This window comes from Excalfactoria chinensis, chromosome 16 (genome assembly GCF_039878825.1).
Source record: "Excalfactoria chinensis isolate bCotChi1 chromosome 16, bCotChi1.hap2, whole genome shotgun sequence".
Lineage (NCBI taxonomy): Eukaryota > Metazoa > Chordata > Aves > Galliformes > Phasianidae > Excalfactoria > Excalfactoria chinensis.
Window position 1 is genome coordinate 4,080,569 of NC_092840.1, and position 26,200 is coordinate 4,106,768.

A 26,200-nucleotide genomic window follows, 5' to 3' on the forward strand; every position below is an offset into this window, starting at 1 on the left:
TTTTAGCTTAGTTATTTCTGAGGCTGTGGAGCTGCTCCAGAAGTAAGAAGTGACCTGGCATGACCACAGCCACACTTCTTTAACCCCTTAGGGCACCTCAGGTTTAACTACTGGAGGGCACTGATCCCCCCGCAGTGCTGCAAGCCTGGGCCACTATAGTGGGGAGGTGGGGAGAAAGGGGGAGTGGCCACCAGGATCCATCAAGGGTAAAGTCCAAAGGGCTGCATACCAAACAGCCACTGCATATGCCCAATGGCCAGGCCATGGCGGGAGAGCTGAAGTCACTGGAGTCGTGCCTGGAGAGGCACATCCCACCCCAGGACCTGGCTGAGGTGAAGCGTATCCTCTATGGGGGTGAGACAAGGTGTGCTGCTGGGGATGGGCAGCCTGGGGGTTGGGGGGAGGCAGTGTAAGGGTGGGTGGGCTGTAGAAGGGTGACCCTGAGGTGAGGTAATGTAATCTGAGAGGTCTTTTCCAGCCTTTATGATTCTAAAAGCGGGGGTCTGACATGAGGGAAAACAGGTTAGGAAAAAACAGGTTTGTATGCATGCGCTTCTTGATTTCTGTAGTAAAAAGCAGTGTCTGAAAAGCAGTTATAGATGGAAAGACAGACTTTGCTGCCATGGAGCTGAGGTTGCACACAACCTGGCTGCTGCCTGAGTCCCCATATCTGACAGCTGTGTGACACAGGGGCATGGAACAGCAGTGTCTCCACAGGGCGAGGTGACATTTGTGATCGTTTTGGTCCATTGCATTGCAGAAAAGGGGTGCATCTTATCTCGAAATGACTTTGTTTCATCTTCAATCCAGAAAACTTAGCTTGCCAACGGCTGCTCTATCATCTGCTCAAGAGAGAGATTTTGAACTACAGGGCTATGGATTTGATGCTGCTCCGGAGCAACTGCGAAGGCCGCGTATCATTCGAGTAGGGCTGGTGCAGAACAAAATTCCTCTTCCCACTGACACAGCTGTGGCAGTGCAGGTACTCCATCTGTTTGCATGTACCTATTCTTTTACTGTACGTTGATATTAGAGCTCCATTACAAAATGTCTGCTGGCTGTCTGGCAGAATAGGACCCATGGATATCTTTGAGTGACCCGTGCAGCTCTATTGTTTCTCAGAACCATCTCTCCTGTTGTGTTTACTTAGTGAATTGCCCAACCTGCAAGCAGTTTTCCCAAAGCTAAATATTTAATCACAGACTTAGTAAATGAAAAGCTGTTGCCTCTAAAACGAAACAGAAAAACGGTTTACCTGAAACCAAAGGGAGGTGGCAAGCTGTGGAAACCACGGTGCTGTACTTGTTTTAATTGGAAAGCTTTTCCTTATAGGAAAATCCCTTAGAACAAATATGGATTAATAAATCTTTGTGCATTATTCTTTGTCCAGCAGTAAACCAGATGTTATTACATGTTGACCAACATCATGGACGTGAAAGCATGAATATTATGCATATATAGAGAAATTAAAGGAAAATGTTGCATGTATCAAATCTAACGGGGTAATAGTTTTGTGCATAGAATGGGACAAACATCTGCAAGGCAATTTGTTTTGGAAAGGCTGCGTATCATGAGAGCAAACAGATCATTTGGGATGTGGATCTTGTTTGTGGATTCTTTGTAGCATCTATGAAAAAGGTACCGGTTTTGCAAATAGTTCTCCATTAGCAACAAGTAGGCAACTATTTAAATAGCTGTACAGCTGTTGAGTTTGTAGGTCACTGCTGACTCCTGTGGTATTCACTTGTTTGACACATGAAAGTATCAATATGAAGCACAACACCTACTTTAACAGGAACCGCTGAAAGAAAAGAACACTTTGAAACAATGTGTTTTGACTCATTAATAAGTGCTTTGATGTTTTCTTCTTGGTAATGATCTACTTCACTCTTAGGATGGAGGGACTGAAAAAATAGCTTGGAGTTAATAACCCATAGAGAGTGTCCAAGATCCACGTGTGTCAGCAGGATTCAAAGATAACTGCAGAAACTGACTGTCCTTACCTCCTGTTCTAAGTTTCTGAGTACTTGAATTTGAATGCAGACTTACATAACACTCTTCTGCACTGTTTACAATGACCGGTGAAAATACATTTTTTTGCTGATTCTTTTCGGATTTTTACCCATTTACTAGGCAGTCAGCAATGAAATGCCATATGTTTAGGTGCTGTAACCATGGAACTAGGATTCTAGTAGCTGCCTCTTTCTATTTTCAGCATCTAAATTCTTTTTTTAAATAAAATCTATATCCAGCTCTTTAGATCCTGATTCTCTCAGGAATGTTGACTTCTTGACTTATTCCCTCTGAAAGCAAAGGGACTAATTATAGAACAATATATAAAATAATAATAATAGTGTGAACAAAATTTGTGGAACCAGGATATTACTGCACAAGTGAGTTATGGTGCTTCTTGCAATTAGGTGGCTGCACTGCACAGACGAATTGAGGAGATTGTGGAAGTAGCTGCAATGTGTGGGGTCAACATCATCTGTTTCCAGGAGGCTTGGAGTGAGTATTTGCTCTAATTGTACTTTGTCGGAGCTCACATTCCTTCTGTTTCAACTGGATTTATGTCTTTGAAGCATACAGCAGACATCTTCCCGGTATAATAGTTAAATATTACTGGTTTGATTTCTGAGAGAAAAGACAATAATAATAATAATAATAATAATAATAGTAATAAAAAACAAAAAATACAAAGAATCTTTGTTGGCAGAACTGCATAGAGTATATCCGTGAAGTCTGTTATGCTGAAAACTGGATTTGCTACAATGGTGATATTTATAGGCATGCATCATGTTACCCTTTGTGATCTTTTCCTCATATTTTTCCTTCTAAAACCTTGTTTCATCTCAGCAGATACTTTAGAAATAAATAAATAAATCTAATCTTAATTAAAGCAGAGCAATTGAGGCTAAGTGGGTTCTGGAGGCCAGAATGAAAATGAAGGTCGAAATTGTGAAAACGGGTTGTTCACACCAAGTGTGCTCTCATGACAGGGGTTTGTTTTGGATCTTTATTTCCAGTCAGACGGTCTTCACTGAGTACATTGTTTCTCTTCTGCTTTGGTCTACGTGTTTCCAAAACTCTTCATCCTTGCTAAAAATATTTTTAAATAGCTTTTTTCCTTTAAACAAAGAAAACAGTTGAATTCATTTGGAAGTGTTTGATTTTTATCTGCCTTCATGGAAACAGAAACACCTCTGTATTTCTTGAGCAACGGGAACACTCTTGTAAATGTTGCCATGTGTTCATGTCGTGCAGCCATGCCCTTTGCTTTTTGTACAAGAGAGAAGCTTCCTTGGACTGAATTTGCTGAGTCAGCGGAGGATGGACTAACAACAAAGTTCTGTCAAGAGGTAAAATGAACAAACGGCCTCAAACCCTTCCCAGCTTCCCCATCCACCCATAACCACCACTAATTAGGTTACATTACTCCTTTAACTATGGGAAATCTGTAATACTCTGAAATCAGTTTTCACCTTTGTCAAGGCATGGACAACCACAGCTGTGTTCAGGATTTCACTTTTAAACTAATTCTGCCTTTTACCATAGGAGATATATGAAATTGCCCATTTAAATATTCCTGAATGTTATACTTTTTTTTTTTTCATCCTGGTATTTTTTTATTTGGATAAATACGAAAAGATAAGAAGTTTGAAGGTAAGGTGACACCATGCTAGTAAACTGCCAGTCAGAAGGTGCTGTGTCTTACTTGCCCCTCTGTTCTTTAATATTAACCTTTCATATATAGCAGTGTTTAAAATTTTTCTATATTTTCAAACTAGGTTTCAGATAGCTGTGCTGTTAAATATGTACAAGAATGAAAGAATGGGAGGGGGATCAGTCTCCCATTGAAAGTCTGAATTGATTCAGTTCAGCTCCACTGCTTGAGCGTTGTAGATGGGATACTTGATACTTTGTATTTCTAGCTGAAGGATTCAGGTGAAAAGCTCACTCTGATGTATCCATCTTTGATAAGGGAAGTAATTACAATACTGGCATGCTGGCGTAGGTTAAGCATGAGCCTTTCAGCGCGGTCAAAGCAATGCACAAGATGAAAACGTCTTTTAATGCTTCTGAATGAACAAGTGAAAATAATTTAATTACCACGGGATTGTGTGTAATAGAGGGATTGTGTTCATTTATGCAGCTGGCAAAGAAGTATGATATGGTTGTGGTATCTCCAATCCTGGAGCGAGATGAAGTACATGGAGGAACTTTGTGGAATACTGCTGTGGTCATTTCTAACTCAGGAGCTGTCCTTGGCAAAAGTAGGAAAAATCATATCCCAAGAGTTGGAGATTTCAATGAGGTAAGGTGCAGTAGTGTGATCATCAAGCTAGTCTTACCATGCAGTGCCTGTCTGTGTCACCACGTATTGAATCAGTCATATTGGCAGGAAATGTGACGTAGTTCTAGGAAATGTGGTTTGCTAAGCATCACGCTGTTTTTTCCTCGGGTAAAAATATATGTAGATAATTTATCAGAAGTATAGTGTGATGATTGGTAAAGCACTAACATTGAATCTGTGCCACGTACTCTTCTTTGCCTCATGGAAAGAACAACAAAATTGAGGATCCTTTAAAAATAAGCTTTTTCCTTTTTTTAATCACAGCTTCTTTATGTTAGTTGTGCATGGTTGGCTCAGTTTTTACTTGTAAGCATGTCAAACCTGCTTTAATCTGAAGAGCATTGGTTTTATGAATCATTTTATGGATTATTTATGGACCTGATCTTTCATTCTCTCTGAGAAATCTCCTAATTCATGACATTTTTTATTGTGTTTCTGATTTATGGTACCTTCTGTTCACTAATCACATTAATTCCACTGAAACCCACAGGAGTTTTTAAGGCTCTCCACCAGAATCAGCTTCAGAAACTAACCTAGTGAGGGCAGTATTGAAAGAACCCAACTGAAATGAGTTTATCCATCCATAGAATTATCAGAAGAAAAATCAGGATTAAAAATTAACCCAAAATCTAAAATACATTGTTTTACCTCACTTAATCTCTCCTTGTCAGCTAAAGTGAGTGATTAACAGAGCTCTTTCTTCAAAGACCTGCTGTGTGTATGCTTGCAGTTACTGTTGTAGCCTGTCTGAATGCACTGATGTGAGGCTTCAGAATCGAGACTTACTTATTTTGAAAGGTATTTTGTCTTGAAACTTTGTATTCAGAGTCCTCTGGAAGTTGATTCCGTCTCCTAGGCCTGGTCAGACTGGTCTGGCTTTCTTCAAAGGGGGATGTTAATAGGTTTCCTCACAACAGATTTCTGGCACAGGTCTGTCAATCATTGCAGCATTGGCTACAATCTTTAGTAATTATCTTGATTTTTATTATTATTTTATCAGAGTTGCCTTTTAGTAAAACAGTATGTAGACAGTGGGTTGTGAAGCATCAACAGGTTGCAATAATATTAGTGTTTATAGCTATAGAGCTAACAAAAGAAAGGCACTTTAAAAGTTAAACATTTCTTCTACTTTTCCATGTGAAGTATGAACACGGTTTCACTGAGTATTTTGCCTAATTCTAAATTAAAGAATTATCACAAAGCAATCTATTATATTGCCAGTACACTATAATGATTCGACATTTCTTGTTAGAAGAGCATTAAGTCCATTTTCTTTGGAGCCGAGCAAATCTGACAGAGGAATTTTAGCAACAGATGAGACTATGGGGAAAGATTATGCTCAGCTCTGTTATCTTGATGTTTTGTTCTTTATCAACAAAGCTAACCCCCAAGGAAGGGTTGAATTTGAAATGACTTTTTTTTATGGCTTGTCTGCGTGGAGCAGATTGGGAAAGGATCCTTGTAAAGATCATTCTTGATGAATCAGTGAGAACTAAATGGATGGGGGAAAGAGACTGGTCTCTAACCTATTCCGCCATGTGTGGGAGGACATATAAATAAACAAAAATCAACCCTTTTTGAGACATCACGGTTTGTTGCTGAGGAGATGACTGTGACCTCTGGTGGAGAATAAAGATAAGAACTGATGAATTCCCTGAAGCAATAACATTGTTGTTTTTCTTCTCCTCTTGTAATAAAGGAAAACTGAGAATAGAAATAAAAATGGAAATATATTCTACCGGCAGAATTCCTTTGAGAGAGGGTTATGAGTGCCCAGCACATGGCATGCTCTCTAAGCACATCAAAGGAGATGAAATCTGTGCCCAAGGGGCTGCGTGACTTCATGAGAGCTGATAAGAAATCAGAGCCTGTCCCATTTACTGGGCACAGTGAGCCTCCAGCCCACCTTTCCTTCAGAACAGGACTCTTGACCACTTCCATCATGCCATTCTCTCTCACTTAAACAAGACCCTGGTTGTTCCCTGGCAGTGACTGTGCTTACTCATGTTGGGTCAGATGTTGTGTTTCAGTTTCCTTCAATACCAGTGGCTGCAGTTAGTACAGTGGACAGTCCCAATAAAAACTGCTTTACAGTGCACCTTTCTTGCATGGTAAGAGCTTCACTGTGTCAAACTATTGGATTATACACTTGCTTTGCTGTCTCTGAGATCATCACAAAGGGATGCTGTTAGCAGTAACTGGCCTCTTCAACATTTCCAGTATCAACAGTCATCCTTACTTTCACAAACTCATAGAAGCACATTCTAAAAGTGTGCTGCCAGCTGCTTAAATGTAATTATTTTGGCTTAAATCAGATATGAGTGTTATTTCAGTGGCTGCTGCTGCTGCTCTTCTGGGTTTTCTGTATTCATCTTATCTACTGCCTTTGTGAAGCTGTAAATCTCATTCATAATCACCCTCAGCCTTCTATCTACAGATCAAAGAAGTGTAGCCTTTCTAGTTGCTCCTCAAAAGGCAGCTGTGCCATTCCCTTCGTCATTTCAGTCAGCTTTGCTTATTCCATCTCTAATATATCCTCACTGAGATGGAAGCACTGGAACCGCCCAGCCTACTCAAGCTGTGGGCATGGAGAATTCATGTAAACCAGCAGTACTATGTTTTCTTCTTCATTTCAGATGCCTGAGATTTTCTTGGCTTTTTTGATTACTACAGTACACTGAGCAGGCAGCTTTCAGTAACTCCACACATACCTTTCCCCTGTGTCTGTTTCTGCAGGTTTCCTTTAGAGTTTGTCTCTCCTGATAGCTGTTAATCACGCCCTACCCTTGCCTTCACCAGTGTCCTTTACAGGAATTGGTGCATAACTTACTGGATGGGAATGTTTGATGTTATGAGACAGAAGTTTGCAGCATATGGCAAATGAGATCTTTTAAGCCAGCAATTGTCTCCAGTTTCTTTAAGGAGTGTTCTGTGGATTTATTCTGTGATTTTCCTGGTAGTTGTTCCCAACCTCCTGTTAGCAATTATCATATAGGAAATGTAAATAAGTAATGTTAGCCATACACTGATATTACGTAGGCTATTCATAGAAACATTGCATGTAATTATATAACAGTAAAAAGTCCTTGTTCTTTGAAACAGAGCCTATCTTCTCTCTTTCTAATGAGGCTTCAGAGGGTTGTGATGACTTAGGAAGATTTTGTTATGTGGTGAAAGTACTAAGAGATATAGCTCAAGTTTGGAAATATGTGGGTTGATTTCAATCTTCTATAGAATTCTGTAGTGCTTCTAGTTGTAATGTGTGTGTAAGTCAGACGGTGCTGAGGGTGTACTATGAAGGGAGGCAGAAGGGACCTTGAATTGGGTCTCGGTAGATCTTAGAGCCACTTCTTACTGACTACTCATTGCAGTGAGTAACAAATGAAAAGCTTTCTCCTTGCTTATGATTTCATAACTTGAAGCTGGTGACTGGAAGCTGTGATGTATCAAAGCGGTGTTGGAGGTCTTTCTTTCTTTTTAACGAGTCTGCTTTCGATTTTTGATCCATTTATTTATGTATTTATTTATACTTTTTCCTAGTCTACTTATTACATGGAAGGCAATACAGGACACCCAGTATTTCAGACACAGTTTGGAACGATTGCTGTGAATATCTGTTATGGGCGCCATCACCCCCTGAACTGGCTCATGTACAGTTTGAATGGAGCAGAGATCATCTTTAACCCTTCAGCCACCATCGGAACCCTCAGGTGACAGACAAGCTGCTTTAGGCTCTTACATAATTTCTCATTTAACTGAATTTCTGAGCTCCTCACTGGGGTCTCAGGGGCACTTTGCAGAGGGTTTGTAATTAGAAATACCACCTCCATGTTCTGCCTTCATGAAGAATTCTGCATTCTTCTCCATCTGAGATTTTGTCCTATCGATCTGTTTGCAGTCACTGGTTCTCTTCTTTAGTTGTGGGTGTTTGGTCTCTAAGATAGTTAACCAGCATCCAGCTGGTCTTCTGAAAGCGAACAACATTTAGATTGGCTACATAATATTTTTGCCTTATGATAGTCTGTAGTAATTCACAGTCAGGTTTAGCTGGACAGGTGACTGTGCATCCTTCACCTGGGAGCCAATAAGTGTGGTACCAAATAGTCTTCATTGTCTGTCATTGAAACTGCCCTTGGTAATTTTTAATGTAAAAGGTAGGATCTCATTTAGGCTGCATAACACTTGAAAATGTCCTTTGAAAAGAGTTCCATGAATGCAGAATGCTTTTGGGGCATTCATTTCATGACTAGAATAATGTTGGTGATGTTTGACTACTTACATCCCATTAAGAGGAGAGCAAATGGAGATCACCCTGTGGTCATGCAGCACTTGATTGGTACTCTGGGTGCTTCAGGCTCTCCTAATTATTGGCTTTCACTTGATTGCTTTATAAGCACATAATTTTTATTGCAGGACGAGGACTCCTGAGACCTATGTAGAAAACTGTCTCAGGGGGGTAACTTCTTGTCTATGGCCTTTTCTTCCTATCTGATTTCTTCTGTGAAATTGTAATTTGCTGGAGCTTTCCAATAAAATCCCTTTTTCTTAGAAGAGCTGGCTGCCAGACTCAAAGCAATAAAGCAGCTCCTTTCAATCAGTCCCATGACCTTCTCAAGTGAGATTCTTGAATCTGACTGGAAGATTAATGACAGACTCTTGCACCTGGAGTACCCTGCACCTTGTCTTGGTGCACAGAATCTGGCAGGTAAATGCCAGATGTTTTGGAGCTCTGAGTAGTTCCAGACCAGTATTTACCAGTCTGATAACTGTGCATCAAACTATTTAATGAAAAGAGGACCATTTTTGTTCTAATCATCAGTCATAAATGAAGCACCTGTTGGAAAATAGGCAGAGGCTTGTGAAAGTGAAAGAGCTGTTTTATTCCTTATTTCTCAGCACTTGGTATTATGTAAATTTCAGGAGATTCTGATTCTTGAGCAGGGTCGGTCTCAGTAGCTAACTTTGGCTTTTTTGACAGAAAATGTGCAGTGCTGTACACATGATCTCAGTCTAGCTCTGAGACAGTGAACACCAGCCTTCTTTTCTGTGTATTGCAGCGAGTCCCTGTGGCCGATTGAAGCACGAAATGCTGCCATAGCTAATCACTGCTTTACGTGTCCCATCAACAGAGTGGGAACAGTACGTATTGTTGCTTTATTTCATTTCATAATTCGAGTATTTTGGCAGAATTCAACTGAAGATAATGAACGGCATGAGAACACCTAGATTCCTCTAATGTGTAAGGCCCCTTCACTCAGTGTTTCTAATATGAAGAGGAGCGGTGGTACAGTGACTGAGAGCTGCCTTGTTGCTGGCAGCTCAACTTCTTGTTGCAGCTGTTTCCTACTCTGGAACTGTTTTCTTTCTAATCAGCACTCACCCCTGTTGCTAATTCCCCTAGTTGCTGTGGCAACATGACAACTGTTTTATCCAGAAGGACTGAATATGAGGCATATCCTCAAGTCAGCTCTCACTGCTGTTTGCTGTTATCCAGGTTCTACCTCCTTCTGGACACAGAAATGCTATAATCAGAAATAACGTTGCAAACAACAGGTCATTCCTGCCTTTAGATTCATCCAAATATCCTGTGTTCTTTTATAAGGTTCTTTGCAGAAATCCATACTTGTTCCTGCAGTTATGCAAATACCTTTGCCACATTCCATCACCTGTAAGAATGTGATTAATTAAATGTTTCTTCTTTTGCCCTCATTACAGTTGTGGTGAGGCAACATGTTTCCCAACATGTGCGAACAACAGACAGTGGTACAGAAATGTATTGATCTCTAGTCCCACCATAGGAAGTAGGCCCCTCTGGTGGCTCCCTTTAGGTAATCCAGGAAGGTTTTCATAGATGCATATAAGCTTCCACAATAGACGTGGGAGACTAGTGAGGTTTTCTAGAATGAAATGGATCTATACTGCCACCTATGGATTCCTTCTTGTTCACAGGAATACTACAAAAACGCCTTTACTTCTGGGGATGGTGGAAAAGGTATGTTCAGAATTTGCATGCAGTTATTGCTTGCTAATAACTTGTTGTGTAGTCTGAAGAACGAGAGCTCTCTTACAAGTGTCTATCCCATGACAGCTATGTTAGCCATACTTAAGACTGCTGCTTTGTAAGCTGTAGAGGAGAAGCACTTCCAATTAAAGGTAGTGGTAACAGTGTGTGGTCACCAGTTCCTACATGAGGCTCTTATATGTTTGCAGAGGGCTAAGTTTTGGAGTCAAGGCAGTACAGTATTATAATTAATAAGTAAGAAAGAGATGCAGCTGCATCAAGGTTAGTGATATCCATTACACAGTCATGCAGTGTGTGTGGCTGATGGCTGGCACAGTTTGGAGCTGTACAGTATGAAGTACAATTTGTTTTCCTGCCTCAAATTTCCATGCTTTCACCTCAGGTCTTGTATTAAAAATTGAATGTGTGCATCTCTGACTGTTTTGGAAGTTTATTATTTGACAATTAGCATTCAATTAAATTCTTGCTTTCATTTTTTATTTATTTAGGCATTTAGTGTAGTGGTTTAGTAATGGGAAAGCATCATGCATTATTTAGAAGCAATGCAGTTAGGTTTTTTTTCCTATTTGTTTGATGGATTTGAAAGCTGTACTGTACGTGAAACATAACTAATGGTCAAACTTGCAGTTATCTTAGGGTTGTGCTGTAAACTGCTTGGGATGAGATATTACTTAAAGCACTGCAAAGGGACAACCACAGGAAATAGAACCAAGTACTATGGGGAACTGCATGTGAAGCTGTGTAGTTACTTGCAAACATTACATGTTTATTAAACATTCCTTTAAGCACACCATGACTTGGGCCATTTCTATGGCTCAAGTTACGTCGCTGCACCTGATGGCAGCAGGACCCCAGGACTCTCTCGTACTCAGGATGGACTTCTTGTCGTAGAGATGGATCTAAATCTTTGCAGACAAGTCAGTGACAAATGGAATTTTAAGGTAAGCCCAAATATAAAGAAATGCCTGTTTTTAAGAACAATTCATGTGTGAGATTAGAACAAACAAGCTTTCCTAGCAGTCGTGTAGCATTACAACAGTTAAAAGGCAGCCTTTCTTCACCACTGTGGAAAGAACTGAATGGTTTGGAAGATGTTGTGGAGGTTAAAGGTATAAATGGGTACAGAAAGGGAATAGCCAAATCCAGGGAAACCAAGGCAATAGCCTTGAAGTGAAGAGCTTACCTTTGTATATGAGCAAAAATCTTACAGTGATAACTTTCTGCATTTGTGGACATACATGTGCTACAGAGGAAAAAGAAGCATAGTTTCTTTGAAGCATCCTGACATGCTTTTGAGTTAATCTCAACCAGATCAAGGCAATTGCAAGCCTTTCTGTGTGATATAACATGGCTTAGATGTTTTGAATTCTCAGCCAAAGCTAACTTGGATTATGTAGGTAGTAGGTGGATGGTTGGATTAGAGGATCTTGGAGGACTTTTCTGGCCTTGATTCTATAGTTCTATGAACTTGGGGTACCTCCTCCAGCAGCAGTGCTCATTTAAGTAGTTCCCACCTCAAGTATTTAAAATAGACAACAATTTGCAAACAGTGTTGACGTTTTAGTCAATCACTTCTTACATAGAGCCAAATTTCTCTGTGAGCGCTGCTCGTCTGTATATAGGCATTAAATGGTAAAGCACTGTTAGGTCCTTTTCTGTACAGAACTGCATGTGATGATTTGCAGGTATGTGGTAGGCATATGGTGGTTGGCCTAATGGGCTTAAATTGTGCAGTGAAATCCCCAGGCTTCTGAGTCGTGCAGGCATTTATTTAGTTATGCTTTCCAACTGAAATCTTAAGCCATCTTTGCAGAGCAGAGATGTAATGTGACAAGAAGCATATGGAGCATTGTAGGGGCATCCAATCAAAAGCAATTATATCGATTAGGAGGGGAAAAAAAACAGTAAAAGCATTAAAAGCAAAGCACGGACCATTAGCTGCCTTGTATAGAATATTTTGTCTTTATTTTTATTTTTAATTCAATTTTTGTGCTCTCAGCACATTACAGTTTTCTGTTGATGGTGTGCATTACTACTGTTGGTCTTTTGGCACGTGAGGCATAGCTGTGGCTTTTGTTTATATGACAGGGGATATCTATATAGTTTTCCTCTCATTTGTGGCCAAGACAGAGACAGTACTTTGATATGAGGAGAATGAGGAGAATGCTCAGCAGACTTGAAGGACTTTCCCTTTGGACAGTTTGCTTTTTGACTGAATTCTCATCTTACTATTTAAGTCAGTTAAACAATATGCCTACATTAAGAAACCAACATGTGGTAGATATTGCTTTTGTATAGACATATTTTCCTAGCAAACGGAACTGAAGCTTTGATTTCCTTTTCCAGATGACTGGTAGATACGAAATGTATGCAGACAAGCTCACTGAAGCAGTCCAGCCTTGTTTTACACCCAACGTAATCAGAGAGTGAGAGAGATCAGCTCAATGCAATCAAATGGCACAAAGCAAATGAAAAGGTGCAACTTGGCATTAATTTACTACGAATTACAAGTTGTTATTTTCATGTTATTTTAATTCTCTGCAAATAGGTTCAAAACTATGTGAAGTAAAATAACCCAAAAAATGGGTTCTGTTTGTTAGTTCTTTCTTGTTTACATTAATGATTTCAAACCTTTGTTCCTTGTTAGAACTATATTCAATGAAGAATACATCGATATATAATGATGGTGGCATTTATCCAGTATTGTCTACAGGATTGCACAGTTTGATGGAGAGGAGATTAAAAAAAAGATTTTATATATAAGTATTTTGAGTTGCATGTGTCTGTCTGCTTCTGCTTTCCAGTTTATACACTCTACCCAAATGCATAATTGAAGGAGAAAGGAGACATAAACTGTTTTCATGGGTTTTGGTTGGTTTTTGTTGTTTGTTTGTTTTTTGCTTGTTTCTTTGTTTTTAATTGCCACCCATTTAATGCAGTTCTCTCAGTTTAAACTGAGACGGGGAGATTTAAGTTAGAGATTAGGAGAAAGTTTTTCACACAGAGGGTGGTGATGCACTGGAACAGGTTGCCCAAGGAGGCTGTGGATGCCCCATCCCTGCAGGCATTCAAGGCCAGGCTGGATGTGGCTCTGGGCAGCCTGATCTGGTAGTTGGCGTCCCTGCATATGGTGGGGGGGGGGTTGAAACTAGATGATCATTATGGTCCTTTTCAACCCAGGCCATTCTATGATTCTATGATTCAACATCTCCAGCAGCTCAGTGCTGTGCTGTGAGATAAAAATGGAAGCACTAGCTCAAGCACAAGCAAGGCTGGTGCAGTTGCATACTTTCTGAATGGAAAGCCGCAGAGATGCTATTAGTCAATATAGTTAATAATAATACATGGACTATTCTAGGCTCTTAGTGTATAATCAAAGTTTGTTTTGCAGAGCTCAAGAGGTGGAGTAGACATTCAGGAGGTACTGAAGGAATACGACTTACAGCTGAGTAATAATTTATATCTGAATCAAATATTTGATCTCCTAAAAAGGAGAAATCCAAATAGCTGTTTAAGCTGTGCCAGTTAAGTATAAAACATACCCTCTAAAGATCTTCCAACATTTTTCATAACAAACCAGTAGATAAATATACCTGCTACGTCATGTTACAGGGTTATCCATGACTTTAAACCTTTATTGAGAATGGCTTAATTACAAATAAAAATATATTTATGTATAAAATCCCTGCATGTAAAATACCCCCTCCTTTGCTATGGACAGCATGAAGGAAACAAAGTGATTGACTACACGTTTTCAGAATGAGTGTTTTGATGGATGATCTTCCCATGGAAAACAATGTGCCACAAAATGCAGGTGTTCTGGACACTTGGCCGGAGAGTTTCTTTTTGACCTGATTTTGTGTCATTTAAATTGTCACCTTTTTGCTTTTCTCCTTCTTCTTCCTTGTGTTTTCATCTCTCTTTACCATATTCCATTTGGTTATTAGAGATCCTGCTGCAGTAAGTGTGGCTCCCATTTGATCTGTATTAACATAAACAGCTTTGGTTCTGTACATTTCAGACCATTTAGCATGCCCTTAAGTTCATGTTTTATATACAAGCTCAAGGTTCACATGTGGAAGCCAACGTCAGTTACACATCTTTTGTAAGAATTTATTTCATATCTATTTGCTAACCAAGCCTGCTCTAAAAAAATAAATTCTATGGCAGTTCAATGCTATTCAATGGACGACCTGAAGGAAAATGCATGGGTTAAGAAAGTAACTATTTTTATCAGCCTGTAATTTATATAGCTGTTAATTATTAACATAGTTAATACAATCCCTCTAAGCCAAACATTGTGCATTTGAACGTGGATATAAAATTTCCAAGACCGGTAGCCACCTGCTGACTAACGTTGGAGGGATCATGGACTGTAGGATTTGGTCTCTGATCATTTTCTGGGTTTCTGCTAATATAGTGGTTCTGCTGCTTACAGATACATCCCAGTTTCTATTCATTTCGCATGGACAGCCGCCAGAATGTAATCCAGCTTCACCCCTGATAAACAGGATCAGGTACACGGAGAGTTTCTTATTGTGTACGCTTTGTTCAGAACTTCTCAAAGCCTACTGCATTTGACACTTACATTGCTGGTTTTTTGGCTTCTGTACAAAGGAGTGCTTTTGATGTTACAATGCACTTACTGCATGCTTTCCAGATAGTCTGCAGTAAACCAGCAATAGTAGAAGATGGTTTCTCTCAGAAATTTTCTCATGCTGAAAGTATTTCCCCCACTAAATAACAATATCCTTTTATTGTTATTCCACACAGTTCCAAAACCTGAACAGTTCCTTTCCTAAAGCCACGGCAAGAGATCTCTGCCTGAAGTGTAGAACAAAATGTTGCCAGCTACACACGAGTACTAACAATTTTACCTGTCAGAAATTGTGATGGCCAAATCTGAAGTAGGTGGCTATTTCTACACCCTTATAGTGCTCCCCAGTACAGTCACTAAACCCTGGTAATACATGACAGGATTATGAATGGACTACAAACAATTTCACTTGAAAATGTTTGAATAGAGCTCCCACTTAATCCAAATGCAGCTGCAGTAGAAGTTTTGTGGGTTTTTTTGTTGTTATTGCAGCAAAAAGAAGCTTGTATTTACTGTTAATCGATTTAAGCTCTTGAGATGCTAGCTAAATGAAAGCAAATAGGGAAGTTTGGCTCAAAATATGATTCAGCATTTTAGTTACAATCTAGTCTCTCTCGTTATTTAAAGTTTACACACAAAACATGCACCGTTAGTGTGTGGATGATTCCTGTATTTGCTTCATAAATTTAGATTGGGTGCATCAGAAAATTGCACATATGGGTGCAATAATGTCTAGAGGATTTCGCAAAGTGCAATGAAGGCTCCTAGGTCCAAATAAAATATCCTTACCTAAACGTTTGAGGTAATACAGAGCCCTAAACAGTCATCTAAAAATATTTAGCCAAAAGAGATGGGGTTCGCAGCACAAGGGAACAATCTCAGTAACTGCTATTCAAAACTTAATCCAATGTACTATAAATGCTAAAACTGCGCAAGTTGAATTTAGTACATGGGAAGCTTCCTTGAGTAAATGTTTCACTCCTGTAATACTGACTAGCCAATAAGGCAGTTCCATCATTTGAAGGTAAGGTGGTTTAACATCAGTATTTCTTTGTTTCATCACTCCCTGCTGAACCTCAGATCCTTAGACTGAGGATGAAAATCAGCCCCTGCTTGAAAGAGAGTGAAACAGGTATCGTCTGTTCCTTTTCTGCTTCTGTTTACCCAGTCCTATATATCTATTACCAAGTGTTGAACTTCGTAAATTTGGTTCTTTTTTTCCTCATGCATATAATTTGAAAATAAGCTCCAAGTAAACAGGTTTTGGGCCTGTATTTCAAAACTGCTGTCAAATGTGCAGTGTTAAAAATGAGGAGAAAAAAAAAAACACAACTATGACATACATTGCAAAATCAGATGTTTCATCCAGAATAAAAAGGTAAAGAGAGCATTGCAATATAGTCCTATCAATGTCTATAAAACCTCCCTTGTTTAAGATCCCACTGCAGTTCAGGAGGAAGGTCTCTGCAGGGGGTGGCCTGAGACAAGCAGCCAGCTGCTGTGCAGGCTGCACCAGAAAGGACCAGAAGTAACAGCTGTGGGTGTCAGCTGTCTGTGTAGATGAACAGAATATCCTCATCTGTGCCATAACTTCTCCTGGCTTCTTCAAAGTTTCTGATGCTGGTGCAGCACGTCCCTATATAAAAGAGGAGCGAAGTGTTAGTAAACATTCAGAAGATGCCTGCGAGGGGCTTTTATTCTGGGTCTAGCAGACTCTACAGAGAAAAGTAACTAATATACTGACTAGATTTATCAGCTTATGTTACAGCTTCACTCAGTGAAGTTTATCTTCTCATCTCAAAGGCATTGCTTACAGAAGTAATGCTGTGAATAGGTATTAAATTGGTTATCTTGCTTTACTCAGCACAAAGGTACAGTTCAGCACCTCTCAAACCACTCTGAGTTTGCTAGAATGTGCATCTCAGCGTGTCAAGTAAATCACAGAACAAATTGCTGCACTAATTTAATGAGTTTAGCAAAACCTACTCTGACAAACTGTTTAGTAATGCTTGAAATAAGTGCACGCTAAAATGGGAAGTCCGCTTTAGCGTGGCTTTGCATTATGGAAATGTTAGTGATGAGGTGGTTGAGAATTCACCCAAAAAGAGCAGACTACTCACTGTCAGCGTAGGCAGGGTTGTTGTAGTAAATACTCCCTGAGGCTGTATTGTAGCCACATAACACAATGAAATGGCCCTGGTAGTCAGGATTCCTGCAGAAGCACTTCTGTCCAATGGGGAGGAAGCAGCAGTATTTGACAGGACTTGAGCAAAGGTCACACAGCAACAAGACTGCATTCACTAGAACAATGGCTACGTGACCTTGGGAAAGGTGTTTTTGGATGTCTTGAACTGTTACTGTGCTGTGGGGGGGGAAAAAAAACAGACAGGTTTTCAATGATGTTAAAAGCTCCAGGGTTTGCTACAGAGAAACCCTGACCAAATTCAAGGCCTTTGGATCTCACTGCTGCTTCTAAAGTGCAGAGCAATAGCACTGAATTCTGCACTACTAAAAGCGTAACATCTGAACGTATCACATGTCTGGGATAAGAATATTAAAGGAGCTGGCAACTTAGTAACTTGAGAGACTTGTGGGAAAATCCTAAGTGTTCCATCCTGCCATTAGAACTTGACAGTTAAAGCTTGTATAGTAACTTAATTACATGCCCAAATTGTCTCTGTCACAAATACGCATCTCTCCCTGACACAGAGAAGCTGGAGTTCTTTTGAGGCTGTGTTTCTATAGCACCTCCTACAGAGGTGAAGTCAAGCTCCACCCCTTCTGGGAGCACAGCTAAATGACTGTCACCTGTGCTCCCACAGCTGACCCGACACTTGCCTCAGCTGATTAATCAGAGGTTCAGGCTGTAATTACCAGTTTCCCATACACCCTGGTAGAGGCTGTCCTGTACCCTCTTTCCTTTTCTTAATCATTCACCCCACTTATACAACAGAGATCTAAATCCACCTTCACTACAAAAAGACATGCAACTCAAGCTAAACATGAACACTAAATTATTTCCCATCTAGAGTGTCATAATTAGTTGTGAAACAGTTCTACAGTTTTTATCTTCTCCTGGGTTTACAGTTCTTTCATTGAGGTTCCTTATTTCATCCTCTCCTTTGCAAAAGTTCATATGCCATCTTTTTCTTTGTGCTTTTGTCTAGGAACAGTGACCTATACTCTCTGCATAGCTCTAGGAGCAATAGGTTGTGTGTCCACATAGCATTTTCTTTAATTCATATTACAGTGGTACTTAACAGTGGCCAATTAAAGCACTGAAAGCATTGCCTATGGGATTATCTTAATGGAAAATCAAATTCAATACATAGTAGTCTACTCCTGTCAGAATTTTCAAATCACTCTGTCATCATTATTGCTTCTCAGACTTCACTGTTAAGTCTTTATGTCCATTCTTTCAAGACATTTAATAAAAAACTAATTCACAGAAAGGCTGAAGGTCTCATTTCAGCCTATCTCTCACCAGTTCAGCTCAGTGACTAGCATAGGATCCGAGTCTCCAACAAGAGAGAACAATAAGCTTACCACTTCTCCACCAGCACCTTGGAGGCTTTGGCTTGTGCAAAGAGCTGATTCACTCGATTTTCTTCTGTGTCAAAGTGCTTCCTGTAAAACGACTGGAGACAACGGAAGTTGTGAACTAGAATGGCGTCCACCTTAGGTAATTCACCATTTACCATCTCTGCTAGCAAGGCCCTGCATTCATTGCTAATAAGATAAGAATTCTTGCTCTAAATTATCACTTTAATTTCATTCCTGGTCTCACTTATTGTAATTTCCAAGCAGTGGCTCTTCAGCTGGCGACATGAAGGAAGTCTCTCTGGTTTGTACTGGGCAGAAGGCTGTATCACAAAAGCTAATGCTGCTGTAAGTGCTCACTAGCAATCTTGGAAGAGGCCAAGCTCTCACGGACACGGAGGCTGAGCTGGTCTCTCACCTCTAGAGGTGGTTCCTCCAGGTCTGGGCTGTCATGGTGGTGGGGAATGTTGGAAGCTAGCATTGATGCTGCCCAGGCTGTGCCTGTTCCATAGGCAGGTAGAGGGCTCCAGTCTCCAAGGATGTTAATAATCTGTAACTTTTCATGAACGCTACATGAAAACTTTAAAAACAAACAAACAAACAAAAAAACTTTGTATTATGAAATCAAAGATGTAAACAAAGATGGGAAGGTATCTAGTTTCTGCTTTGGAACAGATCCATACCAGTTCGGGCAGCGGGCAAACCTTATTTCTGGGAGCTATGTCTAACTAGCAGTAAGACAGCAGAGGTATTTTAGCGTGATGCATAGGGGGCCCTTTTAAAACTGCCTGCCATTTCCCAATAGATGAGAATACTAACCTGATTTTTGTAACCCTTGTCCACTCCAAGCGTCTGGGTGCAAAATTTATGCTTAACTCCAAAGTGCCGCATTAGGTAGGCCAGGTCAATGGTCCAGATACTCTTTGTTAACCGGAGCTCCTGGATGGCTTTCTGAAATTCATCATTGTCCAGATGATCCAGGTACCTATGGTATTAGTAGAGGTAGGGGAAGGGAAGCACAGATCTTAGGAGAAGCACAGTATGTGCTGTAGCCCAAACCTCCACATCCAAGGGACAGAAAAACTGATACAATGGGCTTGGCTAAGAAATAAGCATAAAACAACCCACAAGTGAGCCACAAAGTTAAGGGAAGGAAGCAGAGAATACATAAATGGATTTATTTCTGACTTTTCTTATTGGAAATATACAGGTATCTCAACTGCTTTATAGCACTAAAAGTATACAGGATGCTGGACAATAGGCAAGCTGTACTGAGCAAGTATAGAACTATCTTGAAGGGCTTACAATCTACATATACAAGGTTAATAGAGCAAATGCAGAAAGCAACAGTAAAGACTAAAACCTGCTTCAAGCAACAGATGAATTTCAAAAGGAGGAACTGTAAAGGAAGTTGATAAATACTCAAAGGAAGCCTGCTTAGTCACTGATGACACGAAAGGCAGTAAAGGGGGAGATGAAGTCTGAAGAAAGCTTGGGACAGGTTGCAAAGGGGCAGGGAAGGGCAGTTACAGAGTTCTGGAGGTCAAAACAAATGGAATTAAATGAAGAAAAAAACAAATTGAGGAAGCAGGGCAAACAAGGTCAGATCTGCAAGGTGAGAATATTAATCTTGAATGCTGAGTTTTGGACAGACTGGTGTGGCAAAGAGATTAAAGGGAATGAAGAGGCAGAGGTTACAGAAGTCAAGATGGGAATTACCAGCACACGGACTAACGTCTTGGCAGAAGGGATGGAGAGAAATGAAAATCTTCTCCTTCATATCTACTAAGTGGACATCTAAATAGGTATTTCTCCTGCACCTAAGCTCATGTTCCTCTGTGGAAGGAAAGAGGAGTTCAGCAGGACAGCTACAGGTTCAAAAAAAAAAGAAAAAAGAAAAAAGAAAAAAGAAAAGAGATGGCAATATAGTGCATAGCTGCGAAGTTGAAACAACTCCTGGAACAGAAACCATTCACCCCGCAGGCTGGGGGCTCAGCAGGACAGAGGCAGTATACTCAGAAACTAGGATAAACCTTCCCGTTGCATAATGATATAGAAAGGAATTACGTGGCTTGCTGTGGTAAATACCAGTTCTGAACTGTAACAACAGGAAAGAGGGATAACTTCTTATCAGCTTAAACGCACCAAACTGCTTAATTGTTAGCTCAGTGCTGATCAATCAGAACAATTATTCAAAAGGTCTTAAGTTTGTCTTAGCTTGTATTTTCCCTTCTGGATTGCTGCGCTAGGCCCTGGCAGCAGTAATTCTCCAAGGGTATTCAGGGATATGTGCTCTTGCTAAGCAAAATTCACAGCTGCTCCCATACACCTCATCTCCCTGCACATTGCTTCCTGACACCCTCTCCCACGGGTTGGGATTTCCCACCCCTTCCAATGGAAAGAGCACTTACTGTAGCACCATCCTGGAGCAGGCCAGCCCGCAGTCCCAGTGGTACAGCTGCTGAATGATGGGCACTTTCAGCTGCACACATTCAACTGCAGTGAAAACACCCCGTGTGAGTAAAATGTAAAAGCTGTCAGTCGTTATATGGGAATGTTTTTTTCTGTACTTCATTCCAATTCAGCTCGTTCTCAGCTCTGTATTCTATGCCAACAAAAAGTCATAGGTCAAGTAGGGTAGAAAACAGACACAACCAGGATCTGTAGGCAGTGATTTCTTACAAGCCCTATGGATTTCAGCCTCTTCTACTGCTATGTCTTTTTGTGAGTAATTTTTTTAAGGTAAGACAACCCACAAATGACACCATCTGGTCTTTTGTAAAAGGGCAAAGGCAGAGGGACAAAACCTGATCAGTATCAAGAAAATCTGCAATATCAGTCATTCATCCCTCGTTATTTCTTTATAGGCAGTTGTAGTGGTTTCAGTTTCAGAAAAGCCCGGGTTGCTTGATGGACCGAAGTGCTTCCGCTTGGCATTGTAACTTCAAAGTCAATCCAAGTGAGTTAATCATAAAAGGCTTTTCTTAATGACTTCACCTTCGATCTGGAACAGACCCTTGGAAACCTCTGCTAGCACAGAGTCAGCTGTGCTTTCAGGTGGGGATAGAAAGCATTCAGCATCCTGGGGGCTGCTGTAGTTTCAATGCAGATTTATTTGTAAAACTTCATGGATAACGTCTTGCATTTTAAATTGTTTTCTCACTGAGTTGTGACTTACTGCAGCAACAGCATTTTCTCAATCACATCCCTGGGTTTAATCATAACTTCGAAAGCTGGCACACCCATCGGTGTATTCAGTGTTTGTTAGCAACGTTGGTTATACTTTAGTCTCCCGAAGGAAAAAACAGACCCTCAAATCCCGCTTGAAGTAAGCAATGTAAGCACTGGCGGTGTGTTATGACCGGTCCCCTTTCTATTACCATCCATGTCCACTAACACAACTCACTGAGGAGGCGCCTGTTCTCCATAAGCGCTGACTTCAAAGGTAACAGCCAGGCCCAGCGCTGCCCGCGCCTCATCCCCGCCCCCCACAGAGCTGTCAGCTCCGTACGCCACGGCCCGACCCGCGCCTGTAAACAAGGCGGAGCGCTCGCAGCTCTGCCAACCAGCAGCCCGGCCCCGACTTTAGGTCCCGCTCTCCCCAGGCCGGAGCTGTCACTGACCTGCCTGCGGAGGGGGCTCCCCCGGCTCCCGGGGGCTCCTCATGGCGGCGGCCGCCCGCTCGCTGCCCGCCCCGCCGGACCTAGGGCCGCGCCATGCCCTGCCGCGGCGTCGGCTCCTCCCGGCTGCGGAGGGGGCGGACCCCGAGGCGGCTGCTCGGAGCTGAGAGGGAGGGAGCTGCCCTGGGGAGGGCCAAGAGTGCAGCGGAACCATCGTGCCAAGGCGCCGCGGTCCGGAGGGGCAAAAAGCAGTAGGGGATCCGCGGCGGTGCACTTCCGCTTCCGGGGTGCGGTGCACGGCGGGAAGGCGGAGGCCATTAGAGTGCGTGTGCGGCTCCGGGTGGTTGGCGGGAGGTGAGTGTTGGTGGGGGGCTTCGTTGTGGGGTTTATTGTGTGCCTTCATTGTGTGCCTCCAGCTTCTTAGGGCGGCGGGCAGAGCCCTGAGTGCGGCAGATGTGGGCTGAGGGGGTGGGCTGCTCTCAGACTTCCGCCGGGCCGGGCTGGGCCTTGGGACAGGGAGGAGGGATGAGCGGGGAGGCCGCTTTCTCAGACGGAGCGCTGAGGGCGACAGCTGTGCAGTATTGTATTGTAATGTAATGTATTGTATTGTAATGTAATGTATTGTATTGTAATGTAATGTATTGTATTGTAATGTAATGTATTGTATTGTATTGCATTGCATTGTATTGTAACGAATTGTAACGTATTGTGTTGTATTGTATTGCCAAAGCAGCGAGGCCTTTGTTCAAAGGAGAAAATCACCTCCTGTAGGCAAAGCCGAACCGCAAAACAACTCGTTTTGTTTCCCTTTTTCCCCCTTTTGACGTTCTGCTTTCTGTCCCAGCAGTAGAGCCGCAGCACTGCAGCCATGTCCATTGGAGTGCCCATCAAAGTCCTGCACGAGGCCGAGGGCCACATTGTGACCTGTGAGACCAACACTGGGGAGGTGTACCGTGGGAAGCTGATTGAAGCTGAGGACAACATGAATTGCCAGGTGTGCAGCTTGAGGTGGATTAAATGAAGTGAATCTCATCTGTTTGGAAGTGGTCGCACCCAGCAGACTGACAGCGTGATTTAAAGACCTTTACTTTTAGTCTTAGGATAAATTAAGCCTTTCTACTCTATGCACTTACAGTAATGAAGTGAATTCCAGATTAATGAGCACAGAATTGGGAATTCCTGTTCCTGGTTCTTAAGGTTTTCCTCTGTGAACTCCTTTTCTGCAGGAGTTCTTTGTTTATTGTCTGTCGATACTAAATAAACTCTAATTTATGAGCTTAGAGCTGTGCTTAATGCAGAGGACTTTAAGGCCTTGCAAGAGGCTTAATTTGGATAACTTCATTCAAGTCATTGTTGAAATAAAAATGTCCTTAATAGCTGGGACCAGTAAAACCTTATTTAAACTATTTGAATAAGAAAACAAAACTAATTGAACTAATTAAGCAAGTGGAGAGAAGGGGAAAATAGTGAGTTTGCTTAAATGATAGCAGGCTTTAAGACTGTGTTTAAATGGTTATAGATGCCTTATATCCCAGTAACAGTTGAGAAGGCTGTATGCTTGATAGGACTTTGAGTTTATTACTTGAATCCTGGCTGTATATTCCATGAGTAGGAGTAGTGGGAGTCCAAAACTATGTTTAAGGCTTCTGAGACGGCTGTCTGATCTTTTACTTTCCAGATGTCCAACATAACAGTGACGTACAGGGATGGGCGAGTGGCGCAGCTTGAGCAGGTGTACATCAGAGGCAGCAAGATACGGTTTCTAATCTTACCAGATATGCTGAAGAATGCTCCTATGCTAAAGAGCATGAAGAATAAGAACCAGGGTTCTGGAGCTGGCCGAGGAAAAGCAGCTATTCTCAAAGCTCAGGGTGGGTACAGTGTGTTTGTGGTCTGGTGTTCCCCCCTTACCTTCCCATTTTGCTGTACAGAAACTGAGAAGTTTTCATCCCTAACACTAAGCAAACATGAGCTGTAAGAAGCTGAATGAGTGATGGCAGTCAAGACAGACTGTCTGATGCACAATACTGATACTGCAAATAGTTCAGGAATAGTAAGTGGCCTTGCTAGAGTTAAGTAAAACTTCACCTTTGGTTTTCTGTAAATGTGGCTGCTGGCTGTTTGGATTACCCAAGGAGTGATCTTGGTGTTCTTAAGCATTAGAAAAATATATGAAAATACTTGGTTGATACTTTTAAGTATTTCAAATCAGTAACTGTTAGCCACTCTAGAGTTCATCCTCTTTCATACCTTTTTCATGTGAACAGTCTTGTTATAACAATATCAAGAAATAATCCTGGGCTCTGAAGCCCTTGGTTAACTCTAACAAATGCAGTAAGGATGTGCAGGGGAGTAACATCTGACAAAGCATAGTGAGTTCTGTCACATTGTATGAAGAGCAGGAGGTCTTAAATCTCTCTGGCTACAAATTCACACAGATTAGAGTAGGAACAAAGGTGTGTTACTATTTCATTGCTCTTAATGCATACTGTGTTATGAATAGCAAGGCTGTGTAGCTGTTGGTTACAGTTGTTTTCACAGAAAACTTCTGTTTACTTTTATCACTTTCCAAGCCTCATACTATAGCTTAACTTCCGTGCTTCTAAGGAAGAGACTGGGAGTTCTTGATGTTTGGTTTGTCACTTGTTGAGATAAATGTGTTGCATCAAATTCATGTCATCCCTGATGTTTTCTTTCTTCAGTGGCTGCAAGAGGAAGAGGCCGTGGTATGGGTCGTGGCAACATCTTCCAGAAGCGAAGATAATTTTGGCCTTGACCAAAATGCTTTTTTTTATTATTATTATTAAAGGGGCTCTTAACTTGTCTACATATATGTTGGTAACTTCTGTTTAATAAATGTTTCTGACAAAACCCTGTCTGCTGTTATATGACAGAGCTCCTCTTAGGCACACTAGAGTTCTGGCTTCTTTCTGTAGCTGGCAAATACATTGGAGGTGGATTTCAAAGTGCGTTGTCTAGAAAACAGTGGACTTGGTATCTGGATTTGGCTTCTTTGTATTTTTGTGTGATGCATTGCATTTCAGAGATCATCTTGCTTCCTCCTTGTTCAATACTGCTGTAACTCACCCTCTAAAGAATTAGAAGTTATTCTTGATGAAGAATTTTTAATGTTGTTTTAAGGTTGTGTTAGCATCTGCATTTACAGAACAAACAGTCAAATTGAGGTAGCTTCTAGAGAAGCTTTATATGGATCTATAATAAATACAGGTCCACCTTCGAAGCTGTATATTGAGTTGTATTTCTTATTTCTCTCTTTGGATGTGGCAAAAACTTTTCATGAGGAGCACGCAACTGATATTTAGTAGACAGACCATTTTAGCCTGGGTTTGTACTTGCCTGAAGCGATTTGATTCTGACTGTATTGGCAGTTACTTGTTTTTTACTGTTGCCTGGGCAGAGAAGCCTGAATATGGAAGTAAAAATAATTTTCAAGCATTGATTTGAAGTGTTTTTTATGAATCTAAAAGATGTCTAGGAAAGGTCACATAGATGGTTATCCATGATATAGACTGACTTTTTGAACAGGACTTAGGCCTGACTTTAGCTTTTGTTAACATCTATACACGATCACGTAGTACATAAGCTTATATCTGTAGGAGGCCAAATTTAGTTGTAGCTTTAGCTTATTTTTGCTTCAAGTACCATGTAGTCTTACTGACATTAATGGTTGAAATATTTCAATTGGGCTCTCCTGGACCTAATTTTACATTTCCATACAGTCATCAGTCTATACATGTATGAATAAATCCTGCTTTTCTGCTCTGCTTTGGAAAGACCCCCTTTGTGCAGACATGGAAGTCGAACTAATGTACTCACTAGTTGAATTGTCTGTAAATAAAGCAGTGTTTGATAAGCAGGGGTTTTCTAGTGAACTGCGCTTTTGGGGGGGGGAGGGGGTTATCAGTGATCCTAAATATTTGCATTAGAAACATCTGTAAAATGTGTTTGTGGTGTGCTTGGGTTTAATTATAGAGATGTTATTGCCTTCTTGTGCCTAGATGAGGAACCTGTCCAAAGGACAAGAGGATTTTCACAAAAAAACTGCT

At 41.0% G+C, this 26,200-nt stretch overlaps 3 protein-coding genes across 5 annotated transcripts; 2 read left to right on the top strand and 1 right to left on the bottom strand.

Annotated features, from left to right (window-relative positions):
- Positions 1-263: 263 nt before the first annotated feature.
- Positions 264-13,892, top strand: UPB1 (beta-ureidopropionase 1). The gene is made up of 10 exons (XM_072351364.1): positions 264-364; positions 811-982; positions 2,421-2,508; positions 3,265-3,359; positions 4,154-4,315; positions 7,895-8,064; positions 9,412-9,493; positions 10,304-10,346; positions 11,163-11,317; positions 12,723-13,892. Exons 1-10 carry the CDS (start codon positions 264-266, stop codon positions 12,804-12,806), a joined length of 1,152 nt encoding a protein of 383 aa, XP_072207465.1. The 3' UTR covers positions 12,807-13,892.
- A 91-nt stretch (positions 13,893-13,983) lies between these two features.
- GUCD1 (guanylyl cyclase domain containing 1) lies at positions 13,984-22,347 on the bottom strand. Of its 2 annotated transcripts, XM_072350988.1 has the most exons (7): positions 22,137-22,347; positions 20,925-21,009; positions 19,333-19,498; positions 18,932-19,093; positions 18,520-18,611; positions 17,094-17,335; positions 13,984-16,609 (listed from the first exon to the last, which is right to left on the bottom strand). In XM_072350988.1, exons 1-7 carry the CDS (start codon positions 22,345-22,347, stop codon positions 16,518-16,520), a joined length of 1,050 nt encoding a protein of 349 aa, XP_072207089.1. In that variant the 3' UTR covers positions 13,984-16,517. The 2 variants fall into 2 exon arrangements, with proteins under 2 accessions (XP_072207089.1, XP_072207091.1); XM_072350990.1 differs by lacking the exon at positions 18,932-19,093.
- A 9-nt stretch (positions 22,348-22,356) lies between these two features.
- On the top strand, positions 22,357-25,374 carry SNRPD3 (small nuclear ribonucleoprotein D3 polypeptide). Of its 2 annotated transcripts, none has more exons than XM_072350991.1 (4): positions 22,357-22,487; positions 22,981-23,127; positions 23,812-24,004; positions 24,836-25,374. In XM_072350991.1, exons 2-4 carry the CDS (start codon positions 23,002-23,004, stop codon positions 24,895-24,897), a joined length of 381 nt encoding a protein of 126 aa, XP_072207092.1. In that variant the 5' UTR covers positions 22,357-22,487; positions 22,981-23,001; the 3' UTR covers positions 24,898-25,374. The 2 variants fall into 2 exon arrangements, with proteins under 2 accessions (XP_072207092.1, XP_072207093.1); XM_072350992.1 differs by having other exon boundaries at positions 22,379-22,487; positions 22,978-23,127.
- Positions 25,375-26,200: the final 826 nt, after the last annotated feature.

Coding starts and splice junctions, on each gene's coding strand:
- UPB1 (XM_072351364.1), top strand. CDS start 264: ATGGCGGGAGAGCTGAAGTCACTGGAGTCGTGCCTGGAGAGGCACATC. Junction 2,509..3,264: donor CTGTTTCCAGGAGGCTTGGA/GTGAGTATTTGC, acceptor CATGTCGTGCAG/CCATGCCCTTTGCTTTTTGT. Junction 3,360..4,153: donor CAACAAAGTTCTGTCAAGAG/GTAAAATGAACA, acceptor TCATTTATGCAG/CTGGCAAAGAAGTATGATAT.
- GUCD1 (XM_072350988.1), bottom strand. CDS start 22,347: ATGGTTCCGCTGCACTCTTGGCCCTCCCCAGGGCAGCTCCCTCCCTCT. Junction 18,612..18,931: donor TGGAGGAACCACCTCTAGAG/GTGAGAGACCAG, acceptor CGTTGTCTCCAG/TCGTTTTACAGGAAGCACTT. Junction 17,336..18,519: donor AAGGTGCTGGTGGAGAAGTG/GTAAGCTTATTG, acceptor CCCCCCCCACAG/CACAGTAACAGTTCAAGACA.
- SNRPD3 (XM_072350991.1), top strand. CDS start 23,002: ATGTCCATTGGAGTGCCCATCAAAGTCCTGCACGAGGCCGAGGGCCAC. Junction 23,128..23,811: donor AGGACAACATGAATTGCCAG/GTGTGCAGCTTG, acceptor TTTACTTTCCAG/ATGTCCAACATAACAGTGAC. Junction 24,005..24,835: donor AGCTATTCTCAAAGCTCAGG/GTGGGTACAGTG, acceptor TTCTTTCTTCAG/TGGCTGCAAGAGGAAGAGGC.